Source organism: Delphinus delphis, chromosome 7 (genome assembly GCF_949987515.2).
Source record: "Delphinus delphis chromosome 7, mDelDel1.2, whole genome shotgun sequence".
NCBI classification, from domain to species: Eukaryota; Metazoa; Chordata; class Mammalia; order Artiodactyla; family Delphinidae; genus Delphinus; species Delphinus delphis.
Window position 1 is genome coordinate 34,208,780 of NC_082689.1, and position 27,074 is coordinate 34,235,853.

The 27,074-nt window shown below is 37.8% G+C and overlaps 1 protein-coding gene across 3 annotated transcripts in view; it reads left to right on the top strand.

The window, feature by feature from the left end:
* TRAK2 (trafficking kinesin protein 2) overlaps positions 1-27,074 on the top strand; it is a 67,672-nt gene that overhangs the window by 33,336 nt on the left and 7,262 nt on the right. For all 3 annotated transcript variants that reach the window (XM_060016309.1, XM_060016308.1, XM_060016310.1), the window contains 11 exons: positions 6,135-6,211; positions 7,915-8,031; positions 9,023-9,232; positions 9,897-9,975; positions 11,431-11,561; positions 11,992-12,066; positions 13,005-13,142; positions 15,610-15,689; positions 15,994-16,191; positions 24,880-25,178; positions 26,493-26,759. In XM_060016309.1, the coding sequence (XP_059872292.1) occupies positions 6,135-6,211; positions 7,915-8,031; positions 9,023-9,232; positions 9,897-9,975; positions 11,431-11,561; positions 11,992-12,066; positions 13,005-13,142; positions 15,610-15,689; positions 15,994-16,191; positions 24,880-25,178; positions 26,493-26,759 (1,671 nt within the window). The remainder of the gene's footprint in view (positions 1-6,134; positions 6,212-7,914; positions 8,032-9,022; positions 9,233-9,896; positions 9,976-11,430; positions 11,562-11,991; positions 12,067-13,004; positions 13,143-15,609; positions 15,690-15,993; positions 16,192-24,879; positions 25,179-26,492; positions 26,760-27,074) is intronic.

Here is a 27,074-nt window from a genome sequence, read left to right on the forward strand (position 1 = left end):
TGCAGATCCAACGCAGCCAAAAATAAATAAAAAATTTTTTTAAAAAAAGAACTTTAAAAAGCATGACACAAACCATTCTCTTACCCTTTTCCACAGTTTTCTATCCCCTTGAGATGTCAAGATTTGTGGTTTAGAATAGTTACTACAGACCCTGGCAAGCCATCCTAGGGTTCAGCTCCCTGGTGCTGTTTCAGCCCCTTCTTATCCTGACTTACCTCACATGCCAGTAGATACTCATGCTCATTAAAATGAATTATAACAGCTAATAAAAAGAGGCGGCACAGGCAGAGGCACTTTCTCTCTTATATAACACAAAGAAATTGAAAGAGCCATGAAAAGAAAATAAAGAAATTTGGAAGGAAACATGGGCAAGGTTTTGGGATGGGAACCTATCTCACATGAATAAAAGGACACTGGTTGTTCTTTGAAGCCCCTACCAAACCAGAAAGAGATTGCTCTCAAGTGTTTTATTTTAAAAGTAAACAATGGGTAGGTCCAAAAAAGTAATTCTCTCCTAGTCCCTGCCTTACACACACAAAGTTTAAGATACTCAAAGAATGTTTTGCGTGCAGGGTTTTCTTAATTTTATTAAGAGAGAGCCCCACAGTGACATGGGGCAAGCAGTGCGATCAGATCACACTGTGACAGAAAGTACCATTTATTTGTTCGTGTGAAGGCTAAAAATAGAAACCTGATCTGCCCTTCAGGGTATTTTTTTATTTGGGAGTAAGGGATCACCTGTACCACTTCCTAATGCATAAGAAAAAGGGGGGTGGTTATATAAGTTGTAATTAAGGCATCATTAATTACAAGTACCAAGTGATATTATATGTCATTAATGATGTGTAATAATTACACATCATTAATGACATATAATATCACTTGCTAAAAACACAGATCCTTGTGCTACCATCCCAGATCTACTGATTCAGAAACTCTGGGGGTGGGGCCCGTCTATTTTAACAAGTCCTCCTGATGGTACTGGTGCACACTCAGATTTGAGAAACACTGATCTAAATCTTTGTCACCAAAGCCATATGGCCATTTCACAGTGACATTAATTGGAGAATTTTAGGAATTAGGGAGGGTGTAGAATTTTGCAGAGAAATAGATTGTAGAAATTATTACTTCTGGTTGATAGTTATACTTTTCCTCAACTCTGCCCTTGAAAATCCTTAACCTGTACTGGCAAGAAAGGAAATACAACAGATAATGTTCAGGAAGCATTAACCATAAGTCAAGTTGTAGAGGTTAGCGGATTCATAATTCCTCGCAACCAGTTCCACAGAAGAATTAAGCCATATGCCCTACGACATCTATTGTAGAATGAATTACCTTATCATCTCTACATTATGTAGTAGGTAGGTATTATTTGTCAGAGAATTGAGAACATTGTCACTCAAAGCATTATCTATGGGGCTTAATTCTTGCCTGGAACCCTGTTGAGAAAGGCTGTCCTAGACCGTATATATCACCAGCCTCCTTTTTGTTCTGCCTCAGTTCTTTTGAAGGCAGTTTTTTGTATTGCAGAAATGTTCTCTGTATTATAGTAGCAAGAACCACTTCTTTGGGGTTAAAACCTCAAGACCTGTCCGTAGTTATCAGGAGTTATTCTAGCTTTTACTCTGCCATGTGAAACTGTGTGTTTCATTTTTGTTTTTTGTTGTCTTGCTTTTGTTTTTTGGTGTGGGAGGTTTGGAGAGTGATGAAAGATTAGAAGTCTTTTAAAAATTAGATAATTGGGGTAAAAACTCTAGACCCTGTAAAAGGACATATGAGAACTATTCAAGAACCATCTCATATAAATAACAGGGATATCAAAATGGATTAACATTGGCATTTTCCATCCTGAAAATGATTGGGGGATGGTTGATGTGAAATTACGCAGATATAACATAGAGTAAGAATTAGTGAAGTGCTTATGTATATCTCCCCATGTTTTTTCAAGAATATTAGATTCTCCAAATATTAACCAAAAATGTTGAACATTAACTAACAACCTTCAGAAACCAAAAATGTTCTGTACAAATGTTTATTTTCTCCCTGATATATAATTTGTTCTTAGAGAGTTAGAAAGCTCATGTCTGGAAACAAGCAAGGAGCATTGGTAATTTCTGTACCATTTAACATATTTTATTTTAACCTCTGAGAACTGAAGGAAAAATAGTATTTGATAGAATTATAATAAAGTCAGCCTGCTTGGCCCTGAATTCTTGGTTACTACAGTGAAGAATTAGTCTATCGCTTTGGAAGCATTTAATCACAATACTTAAATGCCAAGAGAATACTTAAGAGCTTTGCCCTGAGTACTTTTGGAATCATCCCAAGCAGCCTATCTTTATCAGGAGTATTGTGTTAAAGAAGAGAAGACAGAACTGATTAGGCTGCAGAGAGGAATCCTTTGTGTTCCTCTATGCTTTGTGTTCCTCTATGAATTGAGCAGCTCGGTGCAGTTGAGGTGGCCCAGCCTTTGGGGCTTGGTGGTCTATAGACTGTTTCACTTAAAACATAAGAATTGGAGAATTCTGGTTGCATTATCTAACTTCTTTACTGTAATAAATATTTAAGCATTTGAAAATTCATTTTTCCTTTTTGAAACCTCTTAACAAGAGCTGCTACTTTTTGATTGCAATGATAACATTTGTTCTTCATGGAAAATTAGCAAAAAACTGAACAGAAAACAACAGATCAACCATAACCCCCACTCAGAGATAACCACTATTAACATTTTGATTTATAGCCTTCCAGCCTCTCTCGTGTATAGACATGTATAGAGACACTCACACGTTAAAAACAAAAATGGGGCTTCCCTGGTGACGCAGTGGTTGAGAGCCCGTCTGCCAATACAAGGCACACGGGTTCGTGCCCCGGTCCGGGAAGATCCCACATGCCACGGAGCAGCTAGGCCGGTGAGCCATGGCCGCTGAGCCTGCGTGTCCGGAGCCTGTGCTCCGCAATGGGAGAGGCCACAACAGTGAGAGGCCCGCATACCCCAAAAATTAAGTAAATAAATAAAATGGTACATATGTTGTTTTATAACTTATGTTCACAGATAAATACTCTAATATTTCATCAGATAAAAGCCTTTTGATCTTGGTGGGACTGTGATAGAAACAGCAACATGGTGCAAAGAGCCCATTCCCGTCACTGAGAATAAGCAGACCCAAGTTTTTTCTTACGACCTTGTGAGACAGGAGTTGTTATCACCTCATTATTATATTGGCTTTGCCGCTAATAGTTTGCTTTGCTGTCTTGGACATGTCACATAATTCCTCTTAGTCAAGGTTCCTCATATAAGAAAAAGAGATCATTAAACTAGGTAACTTCTTAAGGTTCAGCTTTAAATTGTCAGACTATGACAGATGGTAAGCACTTATGGGAAATATATTTTAGTTTCTCCTCACTAAAACATATTTTATTCTAAACACTTCTTTTCTGTATTACTGTGTCCTTCATTTTCTTTTCCCCTTTCATCATGTGTGACTGGTTCCTCACAGCATTTTATTACATCCTTAATTTACTGGTTTGACTTCAGATTAAATTTGCCACTTCATCTTCAACTCTTATCAGTCGTATAATATAAGCCATGTCATGTATTTTTTAAATTAGTTGTATAAAAACTGTTTTTAACTGAGTCTCCAGGATTGCTGGTTCTTGCTTTGAGTGTTAACCCTGGATCAGTAGTTTCCATCCCTAGCTTCACGTCAGAACATCTGGCATATTTTACGTACTACCTGTGCCCTGGACTTCCTCCAAATGAATTAAATTAGAATCTGGAGTTGAGACCCACTGCCCTGCATTACATTTGTTTTTGCAACCATTGGCTAGTTTTCTGTAGTTTAGAGTGTAGATATATTGACTTGATTTTTTTCCCGTGTATTATTTGAGACAAGCAGTAGAAGAGACCACACACTGTTAGTATCTGCCTTAATTTTTAATCCTTTGTTCCTGCTATGCTACCAACTTAAACTGTGAAGATTCCTGGCCCAAAAGCCTATTTCCCTTATCCCTGAGGTTAAATTATAGTTTAATTTATACTAATAAGTAAAAATTCTCTACTTGTAAATAAAAATTCTTTGGGAGTAAAAATGTTTCTTTCTAGTGTTTTTGTTGTTGTTGTTTTTAGTTTTCTTATTTTCAATTTAAAACTTTTTCAGCTATCTCCTAACACTATCAACCCAACACTTTGTTTTACTTTTAACTAGAAGTAAGACTATCATTAATAATTAAGGTCTGGGTAATTCCCAGTTTCATATTTTTTAATTTTTTTTTTTAATATTTATTTATTTATTTATTTTGGTTGCACCGGGTCTTAGTTGCAGCAGGTAGGCTCCTTAGTTGCGGCTCATGGGCTCCTTAGTTATGTCACATGTGCTCCTTAGTTGTGGCCAGCAGGCTCCTTAGTTGTGCATGCACATGGGATCTAGTTCCCTGACCAGGGATCGAACCTGCGTCCCCTACATTGGAAGGCAGATTCTTAACCACTGCGCCACCAGGCAAGTCCCAATTCCCAGTTTCATTTTAAGCAGTGGTGCTAAGAAGAAAAATTAAAAGCTCAGATTAAAGTAAAACCTATCTAATGGTGTCTTTTGAGCAACCTTAAGTGTTAAGATGGGACTAAAAAAGTATAGATGACTTAAATCATAGTTTCTGCTGCCAACTCAGTGCATTATTTACAGAGAATTTTAAATCAGGGCTGTCTCATACATACCAGTTGTGTTTAAAGAGTATAGCTGTAAATAGTTACATGATAACTTAGCAGTTTACTAAATACTACTTAGTAGATTATCATATTTGAACCTCCTAATGACCTTGTGAGAGGTTATCAGCTTCATATTATAAATGTGGAATCTGAATCTCAGAATGGGTAAGTGACTTGTTCAAGCTCACTCAAATATGTGAATTCAGCTTTTCTGCTTCAAACCTCTGATTTTTCACACTTCAAGGCAAACTAATTTTAAAAGCAGTCTAAGTCAAACACAAGTCTGTTTCATGTAATGCACTCCAAAGTCAAAAGATCCCTCTTTTATTATGCATCATTACCTTAAAAAGGTATTGCTTATTGTGATTGTGGAATCATTAGGATCATATCTGTTCTTTTCTTTGGAGCTAAATTAGTCAAGTGCAGTTCCTGAATTTATGGAGTGCCAGAAATAATGGGTTTGAGTTATGCAAGGAATACTGTAGTACACAGTTTAGTTTATAGCAAAGGCCTACATATGATGAAGCTTATCATAAAGAAAAAGGATTTTTAATTAAGCTAAAAAGTGTTATGGTTCATAATAGAATTACAAGAAGTCCTACAAGTCCTATTCCTTGTTTATTGATATTAGCTCACATGACAGGTTATCATAGATGTTCAAGATAATCACAACAGAATTCTAATTAAATTCCTTTATACATAACTCCTCGTGAACTCGCCCCTCAATAACTTTAATTTAGATTAGGATGTAAAACAATTGGTGGTTCAGTTCATTCTCCAGTCCCACATTCTCTAGTGTGAGTGAACCAAAGTTCCAATCTTTTCTTTAAATTAATTAATTAATTAATTTTTTTTTTTTTTTTTTTGGCTGCATTGGGTCTTCAATGCTGCGCACGGGCTTCCTCTAGTTGTGGCGAGCGGGGGCTACTCTTCACTGTGGTACACAGGCTTCTCACTGCGGTGGCTTCTCTTGTTGCAGAGCATGGGCTCTAGGCGCACGAGCTTTAGTAGTTGTGGCACACGGGCTTAGTTGCTCTGCGGCATGTGGGATCTTCCTGGACCAGAGCTCGAACCCATGTACCCTGCATTGGCAGGTGGATTCTTAACCACTGCGTTACCAGGGAAGTCCCCAAAGTTCCAGTCTTACCAAGGGAAGAGGAGACAGTCAGGAGGTAGCTGCCTCGTGATCATTTGATACTTTCTTAATTTATTGTATGATGTACATTTTGTTTGTAGTAATTGGTCTGTTTCCTGAGTGTCTAACACATGAAATATTTCTTTCCCTTTTCTTTTTTCACCTATTTTTTTATTCTGAATGGCTTTTTGTAAAAGCCCGGGTTGTTTGTTGTGTTGTTATCTTTCAATTCTTATGACTGTTTAAAACTTTGTGTTATTTCTATATCCTATAAACTGTTGTTTTTAACTATCTTAGTTCTAGGCACAGACAGGGTGGAGCAGATGACCAAAACTTACAATGACATCGACATGGTTACACATCTCCTGGCAGAGGTAGGAATATGTCTTTTTTTTCTCCAGTACAAAAAGCTAAAACTTAAAGATCATTTAGAATCTATCAAATTTGCATATCAATGAAAAATGATGATGTTTTTGCTCTAGGTTGTTCTGTATAAGGTTGTTACAGATAGAACAACTGGCATACCAACTGGCATTCCAAAGAAGATGGCTCCTGAAGTTTATTGTTATGAAATTGTAGAGGGCTTAATTTTTTGTTGTTGTGTTATAATGGTGCTGGCTGGCTTCTCTGTCCTAGAAAAGCAATCTTTTAAAAAAAATTTTTTTAAATAAATCCTTGGTGTCACTCACCCTGAAAACAGAGCTGCCCATTCAAGAAGCAGCTCCTAGGGAGGGTGGGAGGGAGGGAGACGCAAGAGGGAAGGGATATGGGAACATATGTATATGTATAACTGATTCACTTTGTTATAAAGCAGAAACTAACACACCATTGTAAAGCAATTGTACCCCAATAAAGATGTTAAAAAAAAAAAAAAAAAAGAAGCAGCTCCATTGCAAATCAACACCAATAGTTTGAAGCATCTTCCCTTTTCTACTTTTATTCAGGCTATTATTTGAGCTCACTTTGTCCATGACATTTTTAGTGTGTATAGTATATCTCTTCGAAGTGGCGGTCAAGAGGTCTCTCCCTATGCTTCAATTTCAGTTGATCTGATGGAAATTTCAGTCTTTCTCTTTGAAGTACCCTTCTCCCCATATGCCCCCCTAACCCCCAGCAGCTCCCCAGAATGATTTTGTGTATGCCACTTAGCCTATGTTGAAAATGAGGTAAGTGGGCCTTGAAAATTTGGAGATAATCCATCCACCTGTTTTCATGTTGCTGTGGACCAAAAAAATAGAAGCATAATTTTATTTACAGTGATTAATGTAAGTGGAACCCATTCTCATATACTATAAGGCACTCAGATGTATATTGATAGTTTTCCACCTTACAGAATACAATCCTCACCACCACCATGTCGAGGATTCCTATGCCTTGCTAAGTATCACCATCTACCCAGAAAGAGTAACTCTTGCCTTGCTTGACTTTTCTATAGGCTTCCCTGCATCATTAACACCAATTTCTTCAGACTCCCTTCTTTTCTACACTCTAAGAAGAACCCTATAGCCTCAAAATGTCCAGTCTATTATATCCCCTATTTTATTTCACATCATGATTCTTATACCAGTAGACAATAGGGCTCTTGATTATGCTTTCCTCTAAGTCTCTGGCTCTGAATGCATATAAGCTTTGCCCTAATTGGAACTGTATTCAACCTGCCTACTGTATCATTACCATGCTTAATAGACAAATGCATTCAACAAATATTTATTTGGCTTTTACTGTGTGTCAGGCCCTGTCCCCATTTTTAAAGACTATATTGATTTTGTAAGTCCCTAAAGTCATAAGTTGAAAGGTTGGGTTGCTCTATCCTAATTAATGGGGTGATCAGTAAACCTCACTTGATATCAAGAAATGCCCTCTTGCATTTATAACTGTGGTGGTCATCCATTTGACTAATGTATACTAAACATCATTTGTGTGTCAGGCCCTGTATTCATTTGCAATATCTGGGCATTAAAATGGATCTTGATGCTTTCTAGGACATTGCTTTTGAGCTTAGCAAAAATGACTGCAGAATTTTAAACTACCACTTAATTTTGTTTGTACTCAAAAGATGTGTTTGGTATTTTAACAGAGGGATCGTGATCTGGAGCTAGCTGCTCGAATTGGACAAGCTCTCTTAAAGCGGAACCATGCCTTGTCTGAGCACAATGAAGCCCTCGAGGAGCAACTGGGACAAGCCTTTGATCAAGTAAGTCTTGGATCAAGTATCTGCAGCATGAAGCAATTAGGTCTTGGGAAATGGAGAATTTATTTTCCTGGGTGTCCCTGAAGTGATGACAATAGTATCCATTAAACTAACCAGTAGAGAAATGAAGTGTTATTGTACAGAGGAGTACTCAGTGACTCTACCTTAGTCTATATAAAAGCTGGTATTCAGTACCTGCAGTACTTGTGGCATCCTGCTTAGATTCTAACACTTTATCCTTACTCCTTCCTGTAGACTTTTTGTGTGATCTTATCTTAAATTTATTTTTTAAAAATGTACCCCCAAATAATAGATACCCAAAGGAAGTATCTTTATTCAGAAACCCAAACAAAAGGAGAAAAGGAAAAGAAATTTGTGAAACTATATTTATCCCATAGCAATAAATATTTTTAGTGAGAACTGATTTATTATTAATTTGAATGGTTACATTTTAAATCTTCCATAATTTGTTATTATCTGGTTTCATTTATATTTTATAAATCATCATATTTAATAACATTCAAGTCTTTGTGTTAAAAGTACTTATTCCCTAGAACTAAAGTTGGGAAGTCATGTATAGTTATGCAGCTTAAAAAATACAGACCTTTAGGATGAGAATTTGAAGTAAGGTTCTATTCTGATATTTTGAAGTTTCTTCCATTTTGTTTTGTTTTGAATTGTGAATGTATCATCTTATGTGAAATTTTCCTCCTATATTCCCATTATATAGAATATGGAAATTGGCTTTTCTTTTCACCTAGTATAGAAAAAGCTGTATTTGTTGAGTTAATGCTCTAAAATTATAGCTTAGGAAGTATCTGAGGTTTGTTACTCTCTTTGTAGCCCTTGTTACTTTAGTCAGTAAAACCTAACAGCTGATTTTATGACTTTGTTGTATGGTGAGAAACAATTGCTCCGTGAATTAGAAGCTATATTACTTGTAAATAATGCAAAATAAAGACCATCTTGTAAATCAAACCCTTTTGATGTACAGGTTAATCAACTGCAGCATGAGCTGTCCAAGAAAGATGAGTTACTTCGGGTTGTCTCCATTGCTTCTGAAGAGAGTGAAACTGATTCCAGCTGCTCTACACCTCTTCGCTTCAATGAGTCCTTTAGCTTATCTCAAGGTTTGCTGCAGTTGGACATGCTGCAAGAAAAGCTCAAGGAACTGGAAGAAGAGAATATGGTTCTTCGATCCAAGGTACAGTCAACTTAATTCTCACTCTCCTTTACCTTAAAGGCTATAAGGTTTAGGTCCAGGTAGTATTGAGGTGAAATATGGCATAACTAATGACTTGCTATTGACATTCCAGTGAGGGGGGGCGGTGACAGCCAAGGCACAGGTGCTTGCCCTCCATTGTTACTTAGATCCCCCTGAAAAGTGGATAATAGCAAGCTGACAGGTGGAATAGAGAAAGGCACAGCATAGAATATATAGCTTGTGGAGTTTACACAAATAACTAAATAATTACAACTAAGTTAAGAACTATATTGGAAAACTACAGTGTTTCATGAGCTTATATAATGGGGGGTTGGGGAATGGATCAAAGAAGTCCTACTTAAACATGTGACATTTTAGCTGAGGCTAAGGGTTAGCCTATCAGAGATATATGTAGTGGAGGGGAGGGGTTGGGGTGGGGATGCTTAGACATGTGCAAAGGCCCTGAGAGGAATAAGGGGGAGATATTTGTCATGTCCTTTTCCATGGTCTTTATTTTATGATAGATAAAGCTTTATGAGTTTTTGTTTTCCTTTGTAAGTGATGAACTTTTATCTTTAAATAAGTAGTAAAGATTTTTTTAGTTAATACTATAAAATCATTAGAAGATAATATCACATACTGATTTATTTTTTTTTTCTTGAAGGCTTGTCACATAAAGACAGAAACGATTACCTATGAAGAGAAGGAACAACAGCTTGTCAGTGATTGTGTTAAAGAACTTCGTAAGTTAATGTATTCTGTTTTATAGCCTTTGGGCAGTTCTTTGGCAGGATATCACTAACTCAGAAATTAGGTCAATGGTTTCAACAGAAGCATCTCAAGAAACAATTTTAAATAATTGCTGAAAATCTTGGAATATCACATTGAGCCCACAACTCTAAATAAAGTACCATATGTACTTTTAAGAAGTATCTTTGTTTCAAATTGTCATCATCATTAAAGAAAGACCTATATTTCTACCCATTATAGCATGTTAGAATGAAAGTAACCATAGCTCTTATTTTGTTGATGAGGAAATAGTCCTATAGAGAATATGATTTGCCAAAGTCAGAAAACTGATGAGTAGCAAATCTAGGGCTTAAATGATGGTGTAAAACGTAACACTCAATGAGTATTTGTTAAATGCCAGCTCTGTGTCTATAAAGGAATAAATTTTACTTTCTTGTATTGTTACCTAAAATTTTTAAAAGTAAATCAGTTGGAAAAAGATCAGCTTTACTAGAGAAAAAATTTTAATCTCTTTTTAAATATTGATATATATAGCCTTTTATGTTGAAAGAAAAGGTATGATAACAACATATCAGATCATTTGAGCTGTGGGCTTCAGAATGTGGTACCTTGCACAGAATATTAGAGAACCAGAGTAATGTAAATTGAATCTTCTCCATCAACACTATCATTACCCACCTTTTACACTTTAAAAACAAAAAGCAATGACTTACCTAAGAGCTTATTCTGGTCTCCTGTCTCCTTATTGCCATCCTTTGAATTGCTATAGACTTTCCATCGATTTAAAAATAGTTTTATATAACACTTAGAAATAACTTTGCCACTTGGGTTTAGATGTCAAAATTTTTATATGAAACAAAGATTTATTTCCCCAGTGGAATTCTAAAGCATGCAAGAATGCTGCATTGTAAGAATTGCTTTAGAGGCCCTACTCAGTTTGCTGGGTATCCCAGAAAGTCTCTCCTACAGAAGCATCTCAGTAGCTTTTACAGATTGTGACTGTTCCATTCTGGAAATATTCCTTTGTTAGATTTGTTAAGTTTGATTTTCATTTCTTTTGGGATCTTATTTACATTCCTGAAGAGTTTTCAAAGACATAAATGTCTTGGCCCTTGCAAAGATATATAATTCACCTATCTCTTTTCAGCCTTCTTGTCCTTCATAAAGAAAAAGATTGAGGCAGAATCTTCAGCTTGCTTGCCTTTACAAGTTATCTCTTTTTAGCTTCAGTGCCTCCTATTAAATTCCCAGCATTAGTCTATTTCAGAAGAATCTTTAATTTTCTCTATTGGGTTATCCGGGTTTATTATTTTAAATTTATGTTAGAGAAAAAGCAATTCGCGATAGTCCAGTGCTTGTTACAAAACAGGATTTGGCCCACAGGCCATAGTTTACCAACCTCTGCCCTACATTTATATTAATTTTAAGTTTTTTATTTTGTTTTCCAGGTGAAACAAATGCTCAGATGTCCAGAATGACTGAAGAATTGTCTGGGAAGAGTGATGAACTGATTCGTTACCAAGAAGAGATTTCCTCTCTCTTGTCTCAGATTGTAGATCTTCAGCACAAACTTAAAGAAGTAGGTTCATTCATTCAACAGATGTTTGTTAAGCACTGACCTAGTACTATGCACTCTGCTAAGTGCTAGATACATTAAGCAAAAGAAACATAGTCCCCACCCTTTTACATTGCTTTAGTCTGATTGCTGTTTTAGTCTTCTGTCATGAAATATCATGAATAACTACTTTCAAATCACTATTTCTTTCCATAAAATGGATTTTCCTCAGAAAGTTGTGATGTGAACTACTGATTCATGCTCATCGTCCTCTGAACACCTTGATGGATTTTGTATTCTGCCCATTTTATTGCACTTATTTGGCTTTTGAAAGGTTATCTTTTGATAATCCTCTGGACTATATCCCTGAAATACGTCTTAAGATGTCTTAAAAAGAGAGTAACCTGTATTTTACATGGGAAGGCTTCACATGTCTCTTTTAATATGTTGTTAGCATGTGATTGAGAAGGAAGAGCTGAGACTTCACCTCCAAGCTTCCAAAGATGCCCAAAGACAACTGACGATGGAGGTAATGAAATCTTCCTTTATCTTGTGCTATATGGGAGGGGAGGAATGAATAGTTCCTTTCTTCTTTGTGAATAAGAATGGCTAAAGGTGATAAACAGATTTAAAACAACAGAAGATTAAGCTGAAAATTATGAGATCTAAGAAGTAAAGCTTTTTAAAGATGCTGTCTCTAAAATAATAGTAACAAGACAACATCCTTCTTGATTAATAGGAAAACCTTGAGTTTATAAGATTCTTTAGGAATATATGACCGTTTTACAAGTCTATATTAACTAACCCAACAGTTTTTAAAATAAGATAATCTGCATTTTTTAATAAGCACCCCTAGCCCTATTGATGCTGATGATCTAGCCCACATAACACACTTGAAGAAATTTTTGAAGTTAAAGTGTTCTCTGAAAATTATGTACTCTTTTAACGTGCTTGTGTATCTAACTATAAGAAAAATTTTGAAACAAGGGAGAAGAAACTACTTGTTTAGGATGATTGAGCACCCTGACATCTTATTAAATACTTTGTAGACTTGATCTTGTCATTTACAGACTTCATAGTTCATTCATGTTCATTATGTTTAAAAATATACATTATCTAATATTCCACTAAACTAACTTGACCATAGCTATTATACTTCCTCTATAAGTTTTTTTTTTTAAGGATAGGAAGCATAAAATATTGAATTGACAGTTATGGTTGTCTCAGCTACATTTCACGTTTTTAGGAAATCATGCATATATATAATTCTGGCCAAGACACCGCTAAATCTGGCAGCTTGAAATATATATACTTTCCTTGCTTAGTCTGTTTCAGTGTCTTTGTCTTAAATTTAAATTCATAAAATTAGTCCTCTGGATAAAATTTAAATTTATCCCAATGGGATTTTTTCCCCATTGTCATTTTGAGAATATAATAAGGAACACTAATTGCCATCCTATCTTTCAGCTGCATGAGTTACAAGACAGGAATATGGAGTGTCTGGGAATGTTACATGAATCGCAAGAAGAAATAAAGGAACTTCGGAATAGATCTGGCCCTGCTGCTCATCTCTACTTCGCCCAGCCATACGGAGTTTTTTCTGGGGTAAGGAACTGAGAAAGAAACTTGAGATTAGATGGTCCTGAGAATAATATGGTTTCTAATGGTGTAAAGCATCTTGAGAAGAGGTAACATGGTTTGTCCTTGTTGATTGAATTTAATTATTGATTTAGGCCTTCATTTGCATATCTGTATCTACCTTAATAGTCTTTATTTATTGTAGCCTTCCTTCTAACAGTTGACCTTCCAGATTTATTGTATGAGATGAACCCTAAGGAAATTAAGTTTAGGTCTGTGTCCCATAGAGTTACTTAAACTTCAGTCATCCTCCTTACCCTAATCCCACCACATACCACTTATTCAAATAGTGCTCTGAACATTTAAAACCTCTTTTAACAGATCTTGAGTTTCTTGCTATATTTAACTTCAGTTAGAGTGTAAGTCCCATGAGAGCAGGAATCATTATTGATTTGATTCCTCAATAAACAATCTTTTTTTTTGAAATAAAGAAATTAATGAAAACTTCTGAGTTTATGCCCAAATTTGTAATGTTGGTTCAAAGAGTTATTTTAATAATCTAGCTCTTAAACACTTGCAATCCTATGAAAATTTTTAAAAGACTGAAACTATAAATTATAATAGATTTTCTAGAGACTATTGGGACAGAATATTTTTTAATTTTGAGGTAATTTTAAACTTAGGATAACGTTCCAACAATAGTACAAAAAACTCATATATCCTTCATCTAGATTTCTCAAATTTAATATTTTACTACATTTGTCATATTGTTCTCTTATTTTTTCTGGACCATTTAACAGTAAGTTGCAGATAACCCTATTACCCCTTAATAATTCTGTGTGTATTTATTAAAAACAAGGATACTCTCAAGGACATTCTCCTACATGACAACACATAACCATCAACTTCTGGATATTGACATTGATACAATACTATCTCTGTCTCATCCACAGAACCATTTAAATTTTGCCAGTTGTCCCAACAGTGTCCTTTGAAGAATACATTGCATTTGGTTGTTTCAATCGGGGACAGTTCTTCTGTCTTTGTTTTGTCCTTCATGACCTTTGTAGAATGTCCTCAGTTTGGGTTTGTCTGTTGTTTCCCCACAATTAGATTTAGGTAATGCCATGTTCTTCTCAGAACATTGTATTACAAGGCACACATTGTCTCTTTTTCCCATTGCTGATGATATTAATTAACTTTGATCGCTTGGTTAAGGTAGTATCTGCCAGTTTTTTCCATTGTAAAGTTAATCATTGTTAATAGTTAATTGAATTAATGTTACTAAATTAACTTTGCATTGATGAAAATTGTCAGATACTACCTTAACCAAGTGATCAAAATTACTATTTTGGGGGTGATACTTTGAGACTGTTTAAATATTCTGTTCCTCACCACTAGTTTTAGCACCCATTGATGGGGATGTATCTGACTCAGTTATTACTATGATAATTGCCAATGGTGACTTTTTAATTCCATCATTTTTTCAACTTTTTTTAATTGGCATTCTTTTATAAGTTAGAGCTTTTCTGTATCATTTATTTATTCATTTGTTCATTTGGTTATGTCAGTATAGACTCAGGGATTCCTATTTTAATCAGTGGATTATAATCCATTATTACTGTTTTTTATTTTGATACTTAAATTGTCCAAGATATGACCAGTGGGATCTCCTTCAAGCTTCTCTTGCCCTTTCCCTGGCCCAGTCCTGGGATCAGCCATTCTCCAAGGAGCTCTGGTTATTTTTAATGAGAAATGATATTTAGAATCCAAAATCTGGGTGCTAGGTATCCAATGCCACTAGAGTACCATTGCTTTGAGGTCCCCTCAACAGATAGAGCTAGGAAATATGTGTAGGTTCATATACACCCACATAAACACATCTATATCTATCTTTACATTCATACCTATGTTTATACGTATATTTAAAATCATGAGTTCACACCAGTACCTCCAATTCTAGTCATTGTTAGCACAGCCCCACTGAGCATGACTCCCATGCTAGTTGAATCTTCATCCCTGACCAGGGGAAGGGGAAGCTTACTTATTTTTCTTTTAACAATTTTTTATATTATAAAAGCTTTACATGTTTATTATAGAAAAGTTAGAAATTACAGAGAAGCAAAAAGAAATTGCTAAATACCATCAAATCGTGACCTCCACAGAATCACTATTAACATCTTGGTTTATAGGCTTTCAAACCTTTTATTTTTGTGTGTCTGCATATGTAATACTTTTATTTATCATAATTGGTTTTTCCCACTGCTTTCTTGTAAAAATATATCATGAAAAAGTAGTTGGTTCTTGTTTAAAAGTTACATTTCCAGAATGTCTCTTTTCTTCCCCTGCATTTTAGCCTGTGAATGTTTTCTTTTATTATAACACCGAAAGTATTGGATTCTGGAAACTCCGTTAAATAATTTAAAGATAGTTTATTTCTCCTAACAGGCTTCTTAGATAATAACTGTTAGTAACATCAAACTCTTTTTCTTAGGAATCTCTGGCGGCTGAGATTGAGGGGACCATGCGTAAGAAGTTGAGTTTGGATGAGGAATCTTCTCTCTTTAAACAAAAGTAAGTTCAGATCACATGTGTTGTTACTCAACCATTGGGATGGAAATTAAACAGAAGCCACAATCCATAGTGATTGGTATTATGGGATTCAGTAGTAAATCTGCTTACTATTCAGTTTTTCCCTCGTAGTGCTTGCATCTGTGAGAGCATTCTCTTGTTCTGAAATTTATTTTCTAATAATTTCTCCAAAACTTCAGATGCTCTTCAGGGTGGCTTTATTTTTAATTAACTACACTTACATGTCTCTTTTCTAAAGCATTCCAGTGGTAGGCAGTGGCAATAATGAACACTTCTCTTTTGACAGAGCCCAACAAAAACGGGTATTTGATACTGTCAAGGTTGCCAATGACACACGGGGCTGCTCTGTCCCATTCCCAGCTCTGCTACCCATTCCAGGCTCCAACCGTTCAAGTGTCATCATGACAGCAAAACCTTTTGAATCTGGTTTACAACTAACAGAGGACAAAACAATCCAGAAGAGTAACTTGGAGGAAGATCCAGGGTAAGAAACATAGATTCACACACTCAAATTCCAGCATTGCTCTGTGCTGTCCCAAGGAAGTTCTGGAACTGTCAGTTTTCATTCAGTAATGATTCCCTGTATCATTATTTGTTAGATCATTGGAGTGAAAAAGTTTAATTAAGTGTATTCAAAATGGAGTTTTCATTGAACTATAAAATTCTTTACTACTTTCATCTCTGGTTTGGCAAAATTTGAGTCTAAATCTTTGTGTTCAAAGTCAAATTTGTTTGAATCTGTTTGGTCATTGGCAGTTATGCATAGCATTACATGACACTTTCTCATAACCCATGGTCCTAATTTCAGTTGCCTTGGTGCCATTAGGATAAGCAATAATCTGGAATACCTATTGAGGAAAACTAGGTTGCTCTTAATTTCCTATTTGTTTAAATATAGATTTTTTTTCTGCTTTTTATTAATTCAGTTCATTGAATTTTGTATAACTATAAATTAAAGAGAATGACTGGAAAGTCAGCTGAAAGTTTTTGGAAATTAGATGTTTGGCATCTGAGGGAAGTCTCTCTTAATGCAGAAACCCATTACCTTGGGTTTTCAATTGTATTGCCTGGTTTTAGGGGTAGATTCTATACACACAATAGCTTGATGTTTCAATACTACCTCATTGTACACAGTTACCTTAGGAAAAGATCTAACAAACAGATCTGTGTGAATTCACACATGGAATAACTAAAGCTTGGCTTGCTACTCTTTCTTTTGGTATCAGTTGTAAGATACCGCCAATTTTTTAAATGTTAATAAGTGAAAAACTGTGTATTGCAGAACTGTGAAAGTGCGGTATTTACAGATCTTGTTGGTTTCTTTTAAATGTTTGTAATATTCATAGAGGATTCTATGGCCTAAAGTAAATTTGTTCACATTTTAATATTTTTGAAATTGTTTATCTTTTGCAGCTAATGACATGTCATAGTTTAATGGGTAGCATTTTTTTCTTTCTTAGTACATAAAATAATGGTACCTCTTGCCTTCAATGGTATTATAGATTCAGTGAAATATAATAATATTTAGTTGTTTTTTTTTTTTAACATCTTTATTGGGGTATAATTGCTTTACAATGGTGTGTTAGTTTCTGCTTTATAACAAAGTGAATCAGTTATACATATACATATGTTCCCATATCTCTTCCCTCTTGCGTCTCCCTCCCTCCCATCCTCCCTATCCCACCCCTCCAGGCTGTCACAAAGCACCGAGCCAATATCCCTGTGCCATGCGGCTGCTTCCCACTAGCTATCTACCTTACTACGTTTGTTAGTGTGTATATGTCCATGACTCTCTCTCACCCTGTCACAGCTCACCCTTCCCCCTCCTCATAACCTCAAGTCCGTTCTCTAGGAGGTCTGCGTCTTTATTCCTGCCTTACCCCTAGGTTCTTCATGACATTTTTTTTTTCTTAAATTCCATATATATGTGTTAGCATACGGTATTTGTCTTTTTCTTTCTGACTTACTTCACTCTGTATGACAGACTCTAGGTCTATCCACCTCATTACAAATAGCTCAATTTCATTTCTTTTTATGGCTGAGTAATATTCCATTGTATATATGTGCCACATCTTCTTTTTCCATTCATCCGATGATGGGCACTTAGGTTGTTTCCATCTCCGGGCTATTGTAAATAGAGCTGCAATGAACATTGTGGTACATGACTCTTTTTGAATTTCGGTTTTCTCAGGGTATATGCCCAGTAGTGGGATTGCTGGGTCATATGGTAGTTCTATTTGTAGTTTTTTAAGGAACCTCCATACTGTTCTCCACAGTGGCTGTATCAATTTACATTCCCACCAGCAGTGCAAGAGTGTTCCCTTTTCTCCACACCCTCTCCAGCATTTATTGTTTCTAGATTTTTTGATGATGGCCATTCTGACTGGTGTGAGATGATATCTCATTGTAGTTTTGATTTGCATTTCTCTAATGATTAATGATGTTGAGCATTCTTTCATGTGTTTGTTGGCAGTCTGTATATTTTCTTTGGAGAAATGTCGACTTAGGTCTTCTGCCCATTTTTGGATTGGGTTGTTTTTTTGTTATTGAGCTGCATGAGCTGCTTGTAAATTTTGGAGATTAATCCTTTGTCAGTTGCTTCATTTGCAAATATTTTCTCCCATTCTGATGGTTGTCTTTTGGTCTTCTTTATGGTTTCCTTTGCTGTGCAAAAGCTTTGAAGTTTCATTAGGTCCCATTTGTTTATTTTTGTTTTTATTTCCATTACTCTAGGAGGTGGGACAGAAAGGATCTTGCTGTGATTTATGTCATAGAGTGTTCTGCCTATGTTTTCCTCTAAGAGTTTGATAGTTTCTGGCCTTATATTTAGGTCTTTAATCCATTTTGAGCTTATTTTTGTGTATGGTGTTAGGGAGTGATCTAATCTCATACTTTTACATGTACCTGTTCAGTTTTCCCAGCACCACTTATTGAAGAGGCTCCTTTCTCTACACTACATTCCTGCCACCTTTATCAAAGATAAGGTGTCCATATGTGCGTGGGTTTATCTCTGGGCTTTCTATCCTGTTCCATTGATCTATCTTTCTGTTTTTGTGCCAGTACCATACCGTCTTGATAACTGTAGCTTTGTAGTATAGTCTGAAGTCAGGGAGCCTGATTCCTCCAGTTCCTTTTTTCATTCTCAAGATTGCTTTGGCTATTCGGGGTCTTTTGTGTTTCCATACAAATTGCAAAATTTTTTGTTCTAGTTCTGTGAAAAATGCCAGTGGTAGTTTGATAGGGATTGCATTGAATCTATAGATTGCTTTGGGTAGTAGAGTCATTTTCACAATGTTGATTCTTCCAATCCAAGAACATGGTGTATCTCTCCATCTATTTGTATCATCTTTAATTTCTTTCATCAGTGTCTTATAATTTTCTGCATACAGGTCTTTTGTCTCCTTAGGTAGGTTTATTCCTAGATATTTTATTCTTTTTGTTGCAATGGTAAATGGGAGTGTTTTCTTGATTTCACTTTCAGATTTTTCATCATTAGTATATAGGAATGCCAGAGATTTCTGTGCATTAATTTTGTATCCGGCCACTTTACCAAATTCATTGATTAGCTCTAGTAGTTTTCTGGTAGCATCTTTAGGATTCTCTATGTATAGGATCATGTCATCTGCAAACAGTGACAGCTTTACTTCTTCTTTTCCGATTTGGATTCCTTTTATTTCCTTTTCTTCTCTGATTGCTGTCGCTAAAACTTCCAAAACTATGTTGAATAAGAGTGGTGAGAGTGGACAACCTTGTCTTGTTCCTGATCTTAGTGGAAATGCTTTCAGTTTTTCACCATTGAGGATGATGTTTGCTGTGGGCTTGTCATATATGGCCTTTATTATGTTGAGGAAAGTTCCCTCTATGCCTACTTTCTGCAGGGTTTTTATCATAAATTGGTGTTGAATTTTGTCAAAAGCTTTCTCTGCATCTATTGAGATGATCATATGGTTTTTCTCCTTCAATTTGTTAATATGGTTTATCACATTGATAGATTTGCATATATTGAAAAATCCTTGCATTCCTGGAATAAACCCCACTTGATCATGGTGTATGATCCTTTTAATGTGCTGTTGGATTCTGTTTGCTAGTATTTTGTTGAGGATATTGCATCTATGTTCATCAGTGATATTGGCCTGTAGTTTTCTTTCTTTGTGACATCCTTGTCTGCTTTTGGTATCAAGGTGATGGTGGCCTCGTAGAAGGAGTTTGGGAGTGTTCCTTCCTCTGCTATATTTTGGAAGAGTTTGAGAAGGATAGGTGTTAGCTCTTCTCTAAATGTTTGATAGAATTCGCCTGCGAAGCCATCTGGTCCTGGGCTTTTGTTTGTTGGAAGATTTTTAATCACAGTTTCAATTTCAGTGCTTGTGATTGGTCTGTTCATATTTTCTATTTCTTCCTGATTCAGTCTTGGCAGGTTGTTTCTAAGAATTTGTGCATTTCTTCCAGATTGTCCATTTTATTGGCATAGAGTTGCTTGTAGTAATCTCTCATGATCTCTTTTATTTCTGCAGTGTCAGTTGTTACCTCTCCTTTTTCATTTCTAATTCTATTGATTTGAGTCTTCTTCCTTTTTTTCTTGATGAGTCTGGCTAGTGGTTTATCTATTTTGTTTATCTTCTCAAAGAACCAGCTTTTAGTTTTATTGATCTTTGCTATTGTTTCCTCCATTTCTTTTTCATTTATTTCTGATTTTTATGATTTCTTTCCTTCTGCTAGCTTTGGGGTTTTTTTGTTCTTCTTTCTCTAATTGCTTGAGGTGCAAGGTTAGATTGTTTATTCTAGATGTTTCCTGCTTCTTAAGGTGGGCTTGTATTGCTATAAACTTCCCTCTTAGAACTGCTTTTGCTGCATCCCATAGATTTTGGGTCGTTGTGTCTCCATTGTCATTTGTTTCTAGGTATTTTTTGATTTCCTCTTTGATTTCTTCAGTGATCACTTCATTATTAAGTAGTGTATTGTTTAGTCTCCATGTGTTTGTAATTTTTACAGATCTTTTCCTGTAATTGATATCTAGTCTCATGGCGTTGTGGTCAGAAAAGATACTTGATACAATTTCAATTTTCTTAAATTTACCAAGGCTTGATTTGTGACCCAAGATATGATCTATCCTGGAGAATGTTCCATGAGCACTTGAGAAAAATTCCATTTTGGATGGAATGTCCTATAAATATCAATTAAGTCCATCTTGTTTAATGTATCATTTAAAGCTTGTGTTTCCTTATTTATTTTCATTTTGGATGATCTGTCCATTGGTGAAAGTGGGGTGTTAAAGTCCCCTACTATGAATGTGTTACTGTCGATTTCCCCTTTTATGGTTGTCAGTATTTGCCTTATATATTGAGGTGCACCTATGTTGGGTGCATAAATATTTACAATTGTTATATCTTCCTCTTGGATCGATCCCTTGATCATTATGTAGTGTCCTTCTTTGTCTCTTCTAATAGTCTTTGTTTTAAAGTCTATTTTGTCTGATATGAGAATTGCTACTCCAGCTTTCTTTTGGTTTCCATTTGCATGAAATACCTTTTTCCATCCCCTTACTTTCAGTCTGTATGTGTCTCTAGGTCTGAAGTGGGTCTCTTGTAGACAGCAAATATATGGGTCTTGTTTTTGTATCCATTCAGCCAATCTGTGTCTTTTGGTGGGAGCATTTAGTCCATTTACATTTAAGGTAATTATTGATATGTGTGTTCCTATTCCCATTTTCTTAATTGTTTTGGGTTCGTTATTGTAGGTGTTTTCCTTCTTTTGTGTTTCTTGCCTAGAGAAGTTCCTTTAGCAGTTGTTGTAGAGCTGGTTTGGTGGTGCTGAACTCTCTCAGCTTTTGCTTGTCTGTAAAGGTTTTAATTTCTCCATCAAATCTGAATGAGATCCTTGCTGGGTAGAGTAATCTTGGTTGCAGGTTTTTCTCCTTCAACACTTTCAGTATGTCCTGCCACTCCCTTCTGGCTTGCAGAGTTTCTGCTGAAAGATCAGCTGTTAACCTTATGGGGATTCCCTTGTGTGTTATTTGTTGTTTTTCCCTTGCTGCTTTTAATATGTTTTCTTTGTATTTAATTTTTGACAGTTTGATTAATATGTGTCTTGGTGTATTTCTCCTTGGATTTATCCTGTATGGGACTCTCTGTGCTTCCTGGACTTGATTAACTATTTCCTTTCCCATATTAGGGAAGTTTTCAACTATAATCTCTTCAAATATTTTCTCAGTCCCTTTCTTTTTCTCTTCTTCTTCTAGAACCCCTATAATTCGAATGTTGGTGCGTTTAATGTTGTCCCAGAGGTCTCTGAGACTGTCCTCAGTTCTTTTCATTCTTTTTTCTTTATTCTGCTCTGCAGTAGTTATTTCCACTATTTTATCTTCCAGGTCACTTATCCGTTCTTCTGCCTCAGTTATTCTGCTATTGATCCCATCTAGAGTACTTTTAATTTCATTTATTGTGTTGTTCATCAGTGCTTGTTTCATCTTTAGTTCTTCTAGGTCCTTGTTAACTGATTCTTGCATTTTGTCCATTCTATTGTCCATTCTATCTCCAAGATTTCAGATCAACCTTACTATCATTATTCTGAATTCTTTTTCAGGTAGACTGCCTATTTCCTCTTCATTTGTTAGGTCTGGTGGGTTTTTATCTTGCTCCTTCATCTGCTGTGTGTTTTTCTGTCTTTTCATTTTGCTTATCTTACTGTGTTTGGGGTCTCCTTTTTTGCAGGCTGAAGGTTCGTAGTTCCTGTTGTTTTTTGTGTCTGTCCCCAGTGGCTAAGGTTGGTTCAGTGGGTTGTGCAGGCTTCCTGGTGGAGGGGACTAGTGCCTGTGTTCTGGTGGATGAGGCTGGATCTTGTCTTTCTGGTGGGCAGGTCCACGTCTGGTGGTGTGTTTTGGGGTGTCTGTAGCCTTACTATGATTTTGGGCAGCCTCTCTGCTAATGGGTGGGGTTGTGTTCCTGTCTTGCTAGTTGTTTGGCATAGGATGTCCAGCACTGTAGCTTGCTGGTCGTTGAGTGAAGCTGGGTGCTGGCGTTGAGATGGAGATCTCTGGGAGATTTTCACTGTTTGATATTATGTGGAGCTGGGAGGCCTCTTGTGGACCAGTGTCCTGAAGTTGGCTCTCCCACCTCAGAGGCACAGCACTGACTTCTGGCTGCAGCATCAAGAGCCTTTCATCCACAGGGCTCCTTAATTTGGGATGATTCTTGTCTATTCAGGTATTCCACAGATGCAGGGTATATCAAGTTGATTGTGGAGCTTTAATCCGCTGCTTCTGAGGCTGCTGGGAGAGATTTCCCTTTCTCTTCTTTGTTCTCACAGTTCCCAGGGGCTCAGCTTTGGATTTGGCCCCGCCTGTGCGTGTAGGTCGCCGGAGGGCATCTGTTCTTTGCTCAGACAGGACAGGGTTAAAGGAGCCGCTGATTCGGAGGCTCTGGCTCAGGCAGGCGGGGGGGGGGGGGGGGGGGAGGTAGGGAGGGTCACGGAGTGTGGGGCGGGCCTGCGGTGGCAGAGGCCGGCGTGACGTTGCAGCCTGAGGCGCGCCGTGCGTTCTCCCGCGGGAGTTGTCCCTGGATCCCGGGACCCTGGCAGTGGCGGGCTGCACAGGCTCCCCCGGAAGGGCGTGTGGCTAGTGACCTGTGTTCGCAAACAGGCCTCCTGGTGGCGGCAGCAGCGGCCTTAGCGTCTCATGTCTGTCTCTGGGCTCCGCACTTTTAGCCGCGGCTCGCGCCCGTCCCTGGAGCTCTCTCAAGCAGCGTTCTTAATCCCCTCTCCTCGTGCACCAGGAAACAAAGAGGGACGTTAAAAGTCTCTTGCCTCTTCGGCAGGTCCAGACTTTTCCCCGGACTCTCTCCCGGCCAGCCGCGGTGCACTAACGCCCTGCAGGCTGTGTTCACGCCGCCAACCTCAGTCCTCTCCCGGCGCTCCGACAAAAGCCGGAGCCTCAGCTCCCAGCCCCGCCCCGCCCCCCCCCCCCCCCCCCCCCCCCCCCCGCCGCGGGCGAGCAGACAAGCCTCTCGGCTGGTGAGTGCCGGTCGGCCCGATCCTCTGCGCTGGAATCTGTCCGCTTTGCCCTCCGCACCCCTGTTGCTGTGCTCTCCTCCGCGGCTCCCAAGCTCCCCCACTCCGCCTCCCGAAGTCTCCACCCGCGAAGGGGCTTCCTAGTGTGTGGACACTTTTCCTCCTTCACAGCTCTCTCCCGCTGGTGCAGGACCCGTCCCTATCCTTTTGTCTCTGTTTAGTTTTTTCTTTTGCCCTAACCAGGTACGTGGGGGGTTCCTTGCCTTTTGGGAGGTCTGAGGTCTTCTGCCAGCGTTCAGTAGGTGCTCCGTAGGAGTTGTTCCACGCGTAGATGTATTTCTGGTGTATCTGTGGGGAGGAAGGTGATCTCCGCGTCTTACTCTTCCGCCATCTTCCTGGAAGTCTGTAATCAGTGCACAGGTCGAATCTCAGGTCCAGCATTAAGTAATTCACTAAGTTTCGGGAGGAATCTCAGTCGGTCTTCTGAACTGCGAGGACCCCGGAGACGGCGCTAGGCAAGCGGGTCCGACCCTTTTCAGGCCCCCCCTGTCTAATATTTAGTTTTTTGACTACCTAAACTGAATTTATAGATGGTCATTATCTGTAGGTTCATAAATTAAGTGAAACAGAAAAGTTAATAAATACAACATAATAAAGTATAGTTTTGCCTATCTGAAGTCACTTGAAATGATCTATAAAAACATTATATATATGGACTTCCCTGGTGGCGTAGTGGTTAAGAAGCCACCTGCCAATGCAGGGGACACAGGTTCAAGCCCTGATCCGGGAAGATCCCACATGCCACGGAGCAACTAAGCCCATGCGCCATAACTACTGTGCCTGCACTCTAGAGCCCGCATGCCACAACTACTGAAGCCCGTGCACCACAACGAAGAGTAGCCCCGCTCGCCGCAACTAGAGAAAGCCTGCATGCAGCAACGAAGACCCAGTGCAGCCAAAAATAAATAAATAAATTTATAAAATATAAAAATATTATATATATATATTAGAGATTTGGGTTTGTTGTTACTATTTCTATATTCCAGCTATCTAAGAAAAGATATGTGTTTTTAAGATCAATCTCTTGAACATTCACCATTGTGGAAAGGAGAGGTCTATGCTTTGCTTATGCCCCTCACAGATCTAGTCAGTGAATGTGTTTTTCCCATAGGAACGTCCAGAACGTCTGTCAACCAGGACACTCTGAAGAGAGCGATTTGGCTACAGCCCTGCATCGCCTGAGTCTGCGGCGACAGAACTACTTAAGTGAGAAGCAGTTCTTTGCTGAAGAATGGCAACGGAAGATCCAGGTTCTGGCTGGCCAGAAAGAAGGGGGAAGTGACTGTGGCATCCCCACAGAGAGCCTTGCCTCCCTCTGCACCGACCAGTCGGAGATCACAGACCTGAGCAGTGCCAGTTGCCTTCGAGGTTTTATGCCTGAAAAATTGCAAATTGTCAAGCCCCTTGAAGGTAATAAGTAAGGAAGGGCTGTTTCTAAGCCATGTTGTTTGTTGGCTTTGCCTTCCCCTGGAATTGAGATTTCTCTTGTAATTATAAGAACCCTGAGTGCAGAAGACGTCTTTATTATCCCTAAATCTTCACTGTTTGTGTGACCGTGCAGAACTTTGTGGAATATGAATGAAGAGATTTGCATTCTCCAAGCCATCAGCTGTCAGTTCTCTTCTACTGATACTGTTTTTTTACAAATGTGAGGGAGGAGGAGTAATCTTTTCTTGTCCTTTGCTAAGGAATATCCTTGATAGCAGTTTTCATGGTAAGATAAACAGGATATGATAGATGAATAAAAATAATCTATATGTAATGCTTCATCTCTACCTTCCTTTTCAAAAAAAAGTTCTTTACCCAAAAAGTTTCAGTTACTTACAGATATGTGTGTCTGTATTTTTCTTTTGTTCAGTTCTGTTAATTTCAGGTCAGTTTCTATTCTCTCCTAAGAACTTGAATTCAAAACAGATCTCTTTGTTTTATGGAATATTGACAATATTCAAATGATCCTCTGCTAGTATCATGAAAGAGTCTGCATTAGACAAAATTTTGAGTCAGTAACCTATAAGGACCCCTCAAACTCAAAGGTGCTATAAGTTTGTTTTATTCATTAATAGTCAGTACAGGTATTTGTCGGAGTTGCCATTTTTAGGATTCTATGACTATTAGTGACAATTAGACACTGCAGGTACTTGGGTTGATCATTCACCAGTATTCGTAGACAGAAACCATGAGGATTGATCCTCCTTTTTTTATCATCTCCTTCGCTTTCCTACTCTCCCCAAGAGCCTGGTGAAAGGAGAGTCATGAGCACATATGAGTCTTGAGAAATATACAAAAAAAACCATGGTAATTCAAGGTGCCTTCCAACCTAGGAGCCTGGCTTTTGAGTTCAAAGTTCATAGGCATAGTTCCAGGACAAAGTATTAATTTTTTGTCACCTGGGAAAATACAACCTGACGTGATACGTATCTTCTTTCTCATCACTGCCTCAGCATCCTAGTTCCTATTAAGGGTGTTGTCTTGTTTTTTTCACCCCTGCTTTAGATTTCCTTTTTAAAGTTAACTTTTGAAATGAACAGATTATTATTCATACCTTTATCATCTTGTTAATCTTCCACAGATAACTTTAATTTACAAATTTTACCAAAATATTAAGACCAAATAAGGAGTTTTATTATTATCATTACTTTTTTACACATACAGTTTTAGCTTCTTTCAAGATTTAATATTTGTGGGAAATTTAAAACATGTTCCTTTTTTGGTTTGCATACTCAGGATCTCAAACTCTGCATCAATGGCAGCAGCTTGCTCAACCAAATTTAGGAACCATTCTTGACCCACGACCAGGTGTCATCACTAAAGGCTTTACCCAGTTGCCCAAGGATGCCATCTATCACCTCTCAGATTTAGAAGAAGATGAAGAGGAAGGTATCACTTTTCAGGTTCAGCAACCTCTTCAAGTGGAACAGAAATCATCAATATCCCAGCCAGTCACAGGAATCTTCTTGCCGCCCATGACTTCAGCTGGTGGTCCAGTTACAGGTGAGAAGAGTGCTTGGTTGAGTGTAGTCCAGTAAACAGTAGTACTTTGCTTTCTGCATAACTGTATGGTCAGCTGACTGCCTCTATATAAGTCTTACTGGAGTGTACTCAGTCTTGAATATAAGACAATAGAAATCTATAGCATAAGTGCCCCTTCTAATTCTCTCCACTTCTTAGCCAACCTGCATAAATAGATAGGCAGAGAGAGAGCAATTCAGCCAGAATTGCTCTCTGGCAGAGCAGCTGGGCCCATGAGCCATGGCTGCTGAGCCTGCGCATCTGGAGCCTGTGCTCCGCAACGGGAGAGGCCACAAC